This window comes from Polyergus mexicanus, unplaced genomic scaffold (genome assembly GCF_030449975.1).
Source record: "Polyergus mexicanus isolate NDT 795.1 unplaced genomic scaffold, iyPolMexi1.0 SCAF_304, whole genome shotgun sequence".
NCBI classification, from domain to species: Eukaryota; Metazoa; Arthropoda; class Insecta; order Hymenoptera; family Formicidae; genus Polyergus; species Polyergus mexicanus.
Genome location: NW_027223624.1, coordinates 1 through 13208, shown reverse-complemented (window position 1 = coordinate 13208; position 13208 = coordinate 1). Strand labels below are relative to the sequence as shown.

General features: G+C 33.0%; 1 protein-coding gene across 1 annotated transcript; it reads right to left on the bottom strand.

The window, feature by feature from the left end:
* Positions 1 to 2522: 2522 nt before the first annotated feature.
* On the bottom strand, positions 2523 to 12975 carry Su(h) (recombining binding protein suppressor of hairless). Its single transcript, XM_070315419.1, has 2 exons — positions 12907 to 12975; positions 2523 to 9781 (listed from the first exon to the last, which is right to left on the bottom strand). The coding sequence occupies exon 2, from the start codon at positions 9666 to 9668 to the stop codon at positions 8139 to 8141; it is 1530 nt and encodes a 509-aa protein (XP_070171520.1). The 5' UTR covers positions 9669 to 9781; positions 12907 to 12975; the 3' UTR covers positions 2523 to 8138.
* Positions 12976 to 13208: the final 233 nt, after the last annotated feature.

The window sequence follows — 13208 nt, the reverse complement described above, 5'->3', positions numbered from 1 at the left end:
AATTATGTTTTGTTATTTATTGCCAATATTAAAAATCTAATATTAAAAATAGTTCACCGTTCTTTAATATTTGAGGCTTTCGTGCTGTACATGAATATTTTAGGTTTGGCTCCCTGGTTTGAGTTGTGTAATATTTTCTAAACAATCCAATATCTGAATTCCCTATGTTGGGATTGCATCAGAAATTGAACTGATAGAAAATAATTACATTTGTAATTTCCTGTCAGTTGCTCTTTGCAAGCTTTATATAATTCTCATGACCAAATCTCAAATACGAGTTCTCGTGTTGCATAGCGGTAAACAAACAAACTAGCGGTTGAATACTATTGTTTGTAAAGTTTTTGGAATGTTGCGAACAGTAACATTTCTCATGAAATATTAAATAAATAATAATTTTGGATATATGAAAATGTGCGCATCAAATTCAATTATTAATATTAAACGAAATTAACTTCATGAAATGTACTTCAAAGAAAATTGAAACGGATTTCGATTCAACATGCAAAATTAAGTTTGAAAAGTGCTTACGAAAGTCTAATAATGTTTTTGATTATCAGTAATTGAAATCGTTTTTACCTTTTATTTAGCAAAAATTGATTCTAAACATTGAAAAATATCTCGAAAACTGTGAGTGATGGGAATAAACAAATATCGAATTTAAATTAGTGTAAAAAACTATTTTAGAAAAGTATTGTTCAATCGATGATTTATTTCTTTTACTGAATAATATTTTAAGATATTTATTACTAAATTTTAAAGACATTTATTACTAAAGGAAATAAAAACTCGACAATAAGCTACTTTGCGCATTTTAATTTGATTACTGAAATCTAGATCTAAAACTCGTTCTCTTACTTTTCAGATGTAGTTCAAAAACATTATCTTGATGCTACAGATATATTTATTTGTACTTTCATTAAAGAATGGCTACGTCTGAGAAATTTGGCAAACGTGTAGAAGTAGTAGCAGCTGAGCTTCGTGCAAATATCGATGATGAAGGCTAATCCTATCGTAAGCAATATATTTATACCAAAGAAAGATACTTAATGATTTTTTTATTATTCATAAGTTTTATTTGATAATTATAGTTTTAGTGGCCAATGCTTTTGTTGTCTCATATCAAACCAATTTTGTTACAATAACTTTGTGCAATTAAACAGTTATCTAAAATTGTTTGCGATTCTGCGATTAGTCAACTTATTTGAAGTATTGATACTATTGATTAGAACTCTGATTAAATTAAATTTTTTAAATTTCTGTATGTTTGCAGTTTTATTAATGTTTTTGAATCGGTTCTCAGCAAATCAAAAAATATTAATATAACATATATGTATGTTACATTCTGAGTTGTTGAGAATTGATTTAAGATCGTAAGATTGCAAGACATGTGGAAATAAAAATGGCATCAATAAGATTTTATTGAACAGAATAAAGTTTCGCATAATGTGTATAATATCTTATTTATAAGTCTAATGAAGTCTCGTTGAAAACTGGCATACTTCTTCAATGCATTCAAATTCGAAAACTTTATGCAATGTTTAAAAAGATTTATGTGCAACCTGACAATATAACAATAATTCTAATGATATGATCAATCGTGGAAGCCTAAACATATTTTGATTATATATTAATAAAATTATTATTTAGTGTAATATTCCTACAATATAAGTGTAGTATATAAAAAATTGTGTATTATTATTAGAGTTTTGCTGTACAAAAATATAATACGTTACATATTATTACAATATTATGTACAGATGATATTAAACAAACATGTTGCACAATTGATTAATAATAAAATTAATTTTATCTATTATATGTATTTTTTATAATAATAAAGAATTGGAAAATCAAAATATACTCATTAACTTGTCGAGTAAAATAATTTATTTTATTTCTATATCGCATCATTTACCCTGTAACAACCCATACAGCACCAAAAGATTGCAAAAACGTTGCATAGATCTAACATTGAAACATCGTAATATTGCATAGAAGTTGCGAAATGTTTCTGCAATGTTACTGCAAGCCTGCGGCAACGTTGAAATGTCCGCCCACAGAAATATTTCAATGTAAGACTACAGTAAATGTTACGATGTATTTGTAATATTTAAGTACATTGCTACAAATATGCAAAAGGCTTCAAATTTAATACGTAAACTTTGAGAATATATAAAAACATCTAAGAAAGACAAGAAAAAAGATTGTTAATTTACGCAATTACAACAAGTTTTTTCTCGTCTCTCTTGGATGTCTTTATATATTCTCCAAGTTTATCTAAATTAAATTTGAAGCATTTTGCATATTAAAAAATTATTATCAAATTTTTGCTTTTATATAAAAATGGGAACTATTAAATAATTTTCTGTTATCTAATTAACATCGCTATTTTATAAATTATTTACAAGTTTAAGAAATTGATAATGATTAAATAATTTAATTCATAAAATTTAAATTTTATTTATATAAATATTAAACTCCATATCTTAAGTAGATAATAAACGGATAATTTTAACTTTTTTCGGATAATTATTTGTCCGATTTCTGAACACTCAATTCAATATCTGAATTTCCTATGTTGGGATTGTATCAGAGAAATTAATCTGATAAAAATAGTTATTATACCTTTAATATTGATAACCGCTTTTTTCAAGCTTTATATAACCATCCCCCCGTATAACCCGTGATTAAATCTTAAATACGGGATAGATAACGCAACGCGCGCCGCATAATGGTAAACGAACGAAGTAGCGATTATCAAAAACTGTTTTTTATAATGTTTTTGAAATGTCGCTGTAACATTCTCATGAAATATTACAATTCCATATTTCAATAATATTTCAACAATATTACATTGCAACTTGCAAGATTGTAACATTGCTGCAATGTAATTGCAATGTTCTGTGCTGTATGGGAAATACCAGATTTGTGAAGGTTTGCAAATTCAAAAACAGCGATTGTATATAATTTGATCTTAAATCTGCAGTTTAAGTCTGCTCAAGGATAAAATTTTATATAAAGAATTGTTTAATAAAACGTAAACAAAACTTCGGAAATTATTTTATATATTCTAATGCCATGTGCTTTATAAAATGAATATCCTAAAATGAACATCCATTTTATATGTTTTCCGGATGAACTAGGGCCCGATTCTTGAATGCATTTGCAAAATATATGTGTGCGCAAATTCCATTCGTACGAAAAATCTACAAGTTGATTGGCTAAAAGCCATGTGCTAATAGCCAATCAATATACAACTTTTTTGTAAGAGCAGAATTTGCACACATGTTTCTCTTGTGAATGAATTCAAGAATCGAGTCTCTGGTTTTATTTATGGATATTTGAGTTGGACATTCACTAGATCGTACTGTATCCTCATTGAATGTCCATAAGACATTCGAATCGGACATCCTTTGGATGTGCTATATTTTCATTCACCAGATGTCTACTGAACGTCCGAAGGACATTTGATTGGTCTGATATGGATATCCACGAGATATCCGTATTTGTCTACCAAATGTCAATAGAATGTCCTATAAACGTAAATAAATCGGACATAATATGCATGCCTCATGGATAACCAACAGACATATACGGACATTTCACGGATATCCATATTAAATCAATCGTACGTTCTTCGGACGTTCAATGGATGTCCATATGCTATGTAGGAATATAACCTACAAAAATAATGTCAATAAATTACGCCAATCCAGATAGCACAAAACATCCTCAGGATCATCCTGAATATGTCCAGGTTTAGGACATTTGTAGGATGTTTTAAGATATTATTATAAATATATTTATAAAAATTTAATATGCATACATAATTATTTTTAGTTGTGTCGGCTATTTAATATAATTTAGAAATCTTAAGTATATTATAATAAGTATTAATGTCCTATAAATGTCCACTGGATAACCCCTGGATGTCTGTAGGATATATCTGCCCTGTCTATTATATTGGATGTCTTTTGGATTTCCAGAGGACATATACATATGCAATTAATTGTTAATATATCCAAAATTATTATTTATTTAATATTTCACGAGAAATGTTACTGTTCGCAACATTCCAAAAACTTTACAAACAATAGTATTCAACCGCTAGTTCGTTTGTTTACCGCTATGCGACACGCGAACTCGTATCCCAGACAGCACAAAACATCCTCAGGATCATCCTGAATATGTCCAGGACGGTTCAGGACATTTGTAGGATGTTTTAAGATATTATTATAAATATATTTATAAAAATTTAATATGCATACATAATTATTTTTAGTTGTGTCGGCTATTTAATATAATTTAGAAATCTTAAGTATTATAATAAGTATTAATGTCCTATAAATGTCCATTGGATAACCCCTGGATGTCGGTAGGATATATCTGCCCTGTCTATTATATTGGATGTCTTTTGGATTTCCAGAGGACATATACATGTGCAAGTAATTGTTAACATTAATTTCGTTTAATATTAATAATTGAATTTGATGCGCACATTTTCATATATCCAAAATTATTTATTTAATATTTCATGAGAAATGTTACTGTTCGCAACATTCCAAAAACTTTACAAACAATAGTATTCAACCGCTAGTTTGTTTGTTTACCGCTATGCGACACGCGAACTCGTATTTGAGATTTGGTCATGAGAATTATATAAAGCTTGCAAAGAGCAACTGATAGGAAATTACAAATGTAATTATTTTCTATCAGTTCAATTTCTGATGCAATCCCAACATAAGGAATTCAGATATTGGATTGTTTAGAAAATATTACACAACTCAAACCCGGGAGCTAAACCTAAAATATTCATGTACAGCACGAAAGCCTCAAATATTAAAGAACGGTGAACTATTTTTAATATTGGCAGTAAATAACAAAACATAATTTTAATTTATTTTTAAATTTTAAAATTTGCTCCTTGAAACATACGAAAAATATCCCTAACATATCCTATAAAAATCCTTAGGATGTTCCATAGGATCTGCCTGGATTCTCCAGAGGTTAATATACGGCGGCTATCATTTACTCTTCCTCAGGACATCCAGAGGAGATCTGAGGATTACAATGGGATATCCTGAGGATATCCTACATATATGTCCTGGATGCCCTTTGGACGTCCTAAGGACATCCTTGTGCTGTCTGGGATATAGCAGATAAAAATTCATATTTTTATATCTTTATTGTACTTATTGATATAATTACAATAAAGAATATAAATGTAATTCTCAATACATTCTTTTTAAATCGAAGTACTGAGAGAGAAAAACGTTCTACACAGATTATAATACAGAAAATCCTTCATCTGAAAAAAACTCAGGTATCATAGAACATAAGTCCTCCTAAAGTGTATGATCAGGGTGTCTACTCAAATCTTGTGAAAAAATTCCCTGAAAATTTTCTATTCTTCTCCAAGTATTCTTGTTCAAAATTTCAAATAAAGAGGATAAAGATTTTTTTGGTGCAACTTTCTAAAATAAGTTATTTTTTATTGTATAATTTCATTTTCCAATGCTTTTCAGTCACACGAAGAAAAAAAACAGAGCCACTTAAGTTTCAAAAGCTATATTTGCAATCTACTAAGAGAGAAAGAGGGGGGGGGGAGAGAGAGAGAGAGAGAGAGAGAGAGAGAGAGAGAGAGAGAGAGAGAGAGAGAGAGAACTGGATAACTTGCGTAAAATAAATATTTTCCACTTGTATATCTTCATTTCTTTATCACTAAAAATTGCAATAAAAAGAATATGTACTGCACAATCAATATTTTGTTAAGATGTCTAATATATAAACAAAGATATATATTTATATATATTCGTAACTTGGTTTATCGGCGAATCGTAGATTGTTTACAATATAAAGTATTATCAAAGAGAATTTTTAAAAAAATTCCCCGAGTCCAAATAAAATTTCATGAGAATTCTTTAATTTCTCCAAATACAAAAGAAATTCTTGAGAATTCCAAATTTTCCAGGAAGTAGACATCCTGATGATATAATTAAATATATAATTTAAAAATAGCTTTCTATAATTTAAAGATAGCTCGTTTAGACATCATGGCATTGTGTGTCTATATATATCTCCATCTTTCTTTAATAAAAATAAAAAAAAAAACATAATATAATAGATTCGATTTTTATACTTTACGAGGATTACAAGAGAATGATTAATCAAAAATTAATTTCACGCGAATACCTCAAAGGTATACGTTTAACGTAATTATTACACCGGGATCCGTAATCATGATCACAATAAATCATGTACGTATATGTTTGAAATGCTATGTACATATAAAATAACACATATGCATACTATATCAGGAGAAAATCTATGTGCACCGTTTTTAAAATGGGATGATTATTTCTCCGAGATATAAAAAAAAGAAAAAAAAAGATGCAGGTAAGTTCTACTGACTTGATCAATCAATCTCCAGCCGTTTTTACAATCAGCACCAATTGGCGTGATACATACATTCACTCGCTAAAAAGAGTATGGTATATGCATTTTTTAATAAATAATAATGAGAAGTCTATAGACACTGCATGTGCGCGCACGAATTTACAAATGTACCAAATGTCATCGAGCACATCAGGAACGCGGGTTCAAAAATACACTGCGTATCCCTTCCTCTATCCTACTTTGTACATGATAGACCATTCACGTGAGACAACGCTCAGACGATTCGTATAGTTTCTTTTCGATTTTTGTTTTCTGTACATTTTTCCTTCTTCATAAAGTCATTTCCACGCGATGAAATAACAAATCACCAATACCGGCGATCCCAATAAATTAGAATTTGCTTTACAATCTAGCGATGATGTATACAGAGTGTCCATAAAAATCAGGATCACATTTATCAACATGTTAATGGGGTCGAGTAGTGAGATGAAAGAAAAGTTCATATAAACTTATGTCCGCGAAAATGTTTTCTTAAAGAGTTAGCAAAAACAAGCGAGTAAAATTGTTCTTATAACTTGTTAAACTAGCGCCAGATTATGCGTGTATTCGCTATTCGTTTATAATTCGTGAATACGCGCATAGTCTGCCGCTAGCTTTTTAGACGTAATCACTAACATACAATGTTATGAATATCGCATAATTCGCAAAAAAGCGTAGTTCTTTATCGTAATCGTAAAAATAAAATCACAACTCAAATATCAGAATGATGACATTGAATAAATTAAAATCTAATAGAAGCAAAAACATATGTAGTGCGAAGTCTGGAGACCGTATAAGTTAAGACATGTAAAAAATAACTGAATAAATTATCTACTCCCGAGTCAACAATTTTGTTCGTTTATCTTTAAAAGCTTATAATTCTTTAATGAAGCTTTTTCGAACATAGATTTATATGAACTCTTCTTACCTATTCGATCCCATTATTATTGTATAAAATTGATTCCGACTTTAACGGACACCCTATATAAAGAGAGCAAAGAATGCTTTTATAATTACAAAACTTGCTATACCGATTTCCGAGTGTAATAGCTCCTCTCGTGACAGATATAGTATTAAAAGCACAACCGTTCGGTGACCAATATGCAAATGTATAGACTAAGATTGTGTATTACATTCGTTACTAACTATGCTCGTTTAATAGTTTTTTTTTAAATTCTTCATAAAATGCTAGACATGACAATAAAGTTCCAAGGGAAGTATTTCGGATGTATCAACAAAAACTTATTTCGCCCGTATCGAATCAAATCTTATATAAATCTATTCGCTTCACTCTTGAAAATTTTATCGTCAGATTCCATATATTCTGTCTATACACTCTCGCGTACTGTTAAATCAAAAATTGCTATATAAATTATTATCTCTGTAAATTTTTGCTAACAAATTACGAGAGCTTAGCCTAAGACAGTTTTAGCGCGCGGAGTTGGATGTCCCACATGTAGAGTGCGTTGAGCGAAACGCTACGTTTTCGTATTGTCTAAGTTTGCGCCGTGTTGCGCCACGTTATTATCGATTTCGAGTAATAAATCTTTCGCCAGATACGAGGACTCGTCACCGCCACTCTCGTTTCCATCATCGTTGTCATCCTCATCGTCATCATCGAGAGACACGATTGGCATCGCACCGCCCATATCACTACTACATCGTAGACTTTGGTTCGCATTATGACGATTATCTAGAAGATATCAGAGACCCGATTGCGGCGGCTGTCCGTGGGTATTCCAGGGCACATCGGTAGGCATCGCGGCGGGTGATATATTATCCTGATTGTGCATGGTACGCGGCGCTCGCATGATTTCATCGGCCGGTGGACAGTGCGGACGCGGCCCTGGTTCGGGCGTATACGTGAAGGTCAAACCGGTAGCGTAGATGATGCCGTCATTGCGAACGAGGGAAACTGGCACCTGCGTTGGCTGGCGCACCCATAGCCACTCGCCGCGAAACAAGGAAATGTCAGGCACGACGCAAAGCATGCTCTCTTGGCATCTGTACATAGTTTCGGCCTCGACATCGCCGAACCAGACTTGTAGATTCGGCGTAAAGTTGTCGCCTGTGAGCTCAAGCATCGCCACGTCACCGCCACCGTTGAGATGCAGACTATGGACCAACGGTACCGGTGTCACCGGCGACCGTACCGGACCCATGCCCTCGAAGAACTGATATTCCGCCTTGTCCGTGCTGATGATCGTCCAGCAGGCGCCATCATTGATCATTTCCTTGTTTGCCTCTTTCGGGCAAGGTGTAGCTTGGAATTGTATTATACGCTCTTGCGATAGACACAGATACATGTGATCCGTATCTTTCATGTAGAAGGCGCATTTATGCAATTGCGAAACAGGATCGTCGGCCTCCAAACTGGCCATCTGTTTGTCCACCTTGCGGATCACCAGTCGCGGCAGTGCCATTCCCGTCACGGAGCATACCAATTTCACTGTGCTGCCATAATGCACGTAACCGTCGCGCACTTGAAATTCCTCCGACTCACTCTCATTATCGTCCAGAAGGTGAATGGTGAATGCGCCCCACTGTGTCGAACTCGCGTGGAAGTTACCATTCTCCACGTGAAGATAACGCGTGCTGACCGTTTGCGAGCGCAATCGATTGAAAAGTGCCACCTTCGTGCCACTGGCTATGCACAGGTCTGCGTTCTTCAAGGACTGCTTCTTCTTGGACGGCTTCGAGATCACCTTGATACGCTTGCTGAGAAACACGCCGATGTCGTGGCCGCTGCCATAGAACATCTTGACGGAGAGCATAAAGTGCTTGCGCTTGTCCGAGTCGGAGATGTAGAGAGTCTTCGCTGCGCAATACTGTTTCCCATTATTCAGATCTAGTTGTTGCATATCCTGATCCGAGTTACCGATGCCGATGAAGGCGCACAGCTGAGCATTCTGTTCGCTTTCGCCTTCGCGCAGCATTTGCTCCTGGCGCATTCTCCAGCCATCGCCGAAGAGATAGATGCATGGCGGTGGGCAGAAGAACCGCTTCTCGTTACCATACGACTTTTGCGCGACCTTAGCGTGCAGGATTACGATCATCATGTCGCTACGGTCGCGCAAGTAACGCTCCATCGCCTCACGGGTCAATCGCTGGTCCTGTTGATCGGGCCTGTAGATGCCGGAGCCGAATCGAGGATAAACGGACATGACCGAGGTCGGTGAAGGCGGTGACTGCATACTATGCGCCATTGTAGGCAATCCAAACTGATGTGGCATATTTATAATTCCGGGCCTTAGGTGCGAACGGGATAACAAAGCTGCCGCCGTTGGCGCTGTTATATCTTCATCTTCTAAGCGCCAAGAATGACACTTTCGTACCGCTTTTCTACCTATACAACGAATTCAAATATCTCAATATACACAAGTTATAGATATACAAGTTTAATGATATTGAAAAAATACTACAGTATCGTATAATTATCATTAATTATTAAACAATTATATAATTATCATTATCTCGTGGAAAGAGTCCATAGGGAATAGCATATAGCATGCTAGGTAAAGAAATGAAAAGGAATTAGACACACACAGATGAAAATATTAATCAAAATCACCTAATGAATGTGAACGCTATGCATAAAATATTAATTGCAACATTAATAACTATATATGCTCAAAAAATATGTAATTATCAACATTAATTATAATTAATATTAGAAATTTCGGATTTTATCATATAATTTTATAAATATACCTCGATATACCTTGATAGTAATTGCGGTACTATTACTATTATATTAAATTAATAATTGTATAATTCTGATTCCTCGAAGTATCGAAGTTTCGAAGATTCGTAGTTTCGAAACTTAGATCTTCGAAGATTTTAGCGCCAAAGCTTCGCACCTTCGAGGCAAATCACCAACCTTAATAAAGAGCATCAGTGTATAGAACACGATTTTATATAACAATTCTTATTGTTAGTACGCGGTTAAAAAACAAATGAACAGCGCATGATTCAATGATGTTTCCTTCTCTTAATAAATTTCTAATAATGTTTCGTATCCATGTACATACATCGTGCATTGAACAGATTGAGAATAATCCGTGCGTGTGTAATACATGTATAATTATAAAATAATTGTAAGATACTTGGAAATAAATAAATTATGGCGGCTTTATATCCCGCGTGATAATGTATTCGCATAATATGCAATAACGTCACTATTAACGCGATTAAGCGTACCAAACTGCATACAAATGTTCGCTCGTTTAAAACTTTAGCGTGAGAAAAATTTTTGCTTTTTACGAAAGGAAGGGGAGGGGAAGTATAATTAATTCGAGATATCTTTCTTTGAATAAGCCACCAAGAATTGCTAGTCTTAGTGCACAGGAAAAAGGAAACAATATACATGTATACATACGCGTATACCGTGAGAACGATGCTGAGCTCATTTTTCCTGTATGAATTAAAGCACTTCTTGTCCATTATATAGGTAGAAAGAGATTTTATCTTTATATATATATATATTTAAAAAAACGCACATTAGGTCATATACGTTATTAATTAATAGCGTATTAAATACAATTTATGAATTATATAAAATCAACGTTATCAATCGAGCATATACAGGGTGTTCCAAATCAGATCAATGAAACTTCAGGGTCTTGTAGAAAATGAAATTTGGAATAAAAAAGTTTCAATAAATCCGGAAACGCTTTGTTAAAAAGTTATGGCTAATTAGCTTCTAATAAACTAAAAAAAATCACGTTTTTTTGATGATTTTTAAAAATAACTTCAAAACTATTCATTTGAAAAAAGTAACGAAATAAAAATATGATAGGTAATTAAATAACAAACTAAATTACTCCAATTTCATTTCTGATAAGGCGTTCAAAAGAAAATAAGCTCAAAACAATGAAAAAAGCAGAAAATTGAAAAAAAAAAACCCATCTTTCGATAATCTTTATGTAAATACTACATTCGTAATGCAAACATTGCAAATGCAAACATAAAAATGTTCTTATTAAATTTCGATCGTAACTAATTATTTACAGAGAGTTTATTAGCTATAACTTTTTAACGAAGCATTTTCAAACCTATGTTTATCAAAACTTTTTTGTCCCAAATTCAATTTCCTATAAGATCCAGAAATTTCATTAACTCGACTTGGAACATCCTGTATATATGTAAGAACATTTTAGAATTTTATTAATCTTCTTTGTGGAACATCCGAGAATCTTTTTTTTATACTTCCTCTCTTATAGGAAATGAAATCTTACAGAAGCACTCAATTTACCAAATGTTTTATTTTGGGAGTAGTAGAGGAGTAATATCTCTCTTTACCAAAATCAAATTTAATTCGTGTCAAATACTTTTATAATAATTTTAAATCTTAAAAATGATATATGTTATATACCTACGAGTTTATCTATTTCGTAATTTACTTTTGTTTTACTATTATATATCCCGTAATGTCACAATAACTTTAATTTTGCAGCATAATGCATATGAAATAATATGAGGAAGTAACACAACAAATTATAAAAATTAGTAAGTAATAGGCTAATAAGAGCCAAGTACAGTAAAGATGCAACTAATTTCCTTAAAGGCAGACTCTTTAATCATCCAAATTGTATGTTTCAGTCTTCTTTTGGACCGTCTTCTGCAACTACATGCATAATTAGATAGAAAAGCACAAATTAGTAAACTATTATAACAAAATTATTGTGATAGCAATAATTTAAGAATGCAGGAGAGAAAAAGAGAAAAGTATTTATCATACTTACATATGTCTTAACTTGCTTAGTTTAATCCGCGTAAATTATCATTCGCACATTATTTACCTAATAACACATAACTGAGTGTCTGATCAAATATCCCAGGAACAGAAAGAGCTCTAAATTTATTGCTCACTAACAAGAAAAATATTTAACAAGCTGTATCTAATATAATGCTAAGGAATAGTACAATATGAAACATGTGCTAATGTATACATTCTACCCTTGTAATTTAAATTTCTCTTACATATTACTGTCATATGTGTTTTTATTTATCAAATATATATTTTTAATATATATATATATAATATATATATAATATATTATATATAATATAATATATATATGTATGTATGTATGTATGTATGGTATATATATGTTGCACAAAAATATGTATACAAAATAAACACACACAATAGTTAAATTAATATGATATCGTTTCATAGAAACTTGCATAAACATAGGCAAAAATTGTTTGTACTTTCATGTACTTGGCGTCGCGACGCTACCGCGTCGCTCGATTAAAACGTCGAAAAAGGATCTTTTAATGGACATTGTCTTGGACTGAGAAGGATTATGATATAATCGATTCGCGCGATGCGATGCGAGGAAGCGCGCGTGTGGGAGAGTCAGGCATTTGTTTATTACGTTTTCGGTCGCACAGATGAGAGGTTATGAGGCACACACATTTATCCAGCGGACGAGAAAAAGAAAGTCACAACTCGAGAGCACCCACCTCCTCATTTTCGCATGAACGCCGAGAATAACCGCGTACCCGCGTGCATCCTCCGAGCTATCGATCATCGGACCGCGGCAAATCCCGACGATCATTCAGCATCCGCGAGACATCCGTCCTCTCGTCGCTATATTCGCTCTAATCCATTCAAAAAACACCTGTTCACTCTCCGAATTTTCCGAACAGTCCTGCCAACCGCAAAACTGAACGATGTCGCGGTAGCGGCGAGTTTAAATTTCACTCATGAGGATCAGACTAATGCATTCAAGCGAGAGATTTAGTACTCTGCGTTGATACCACTG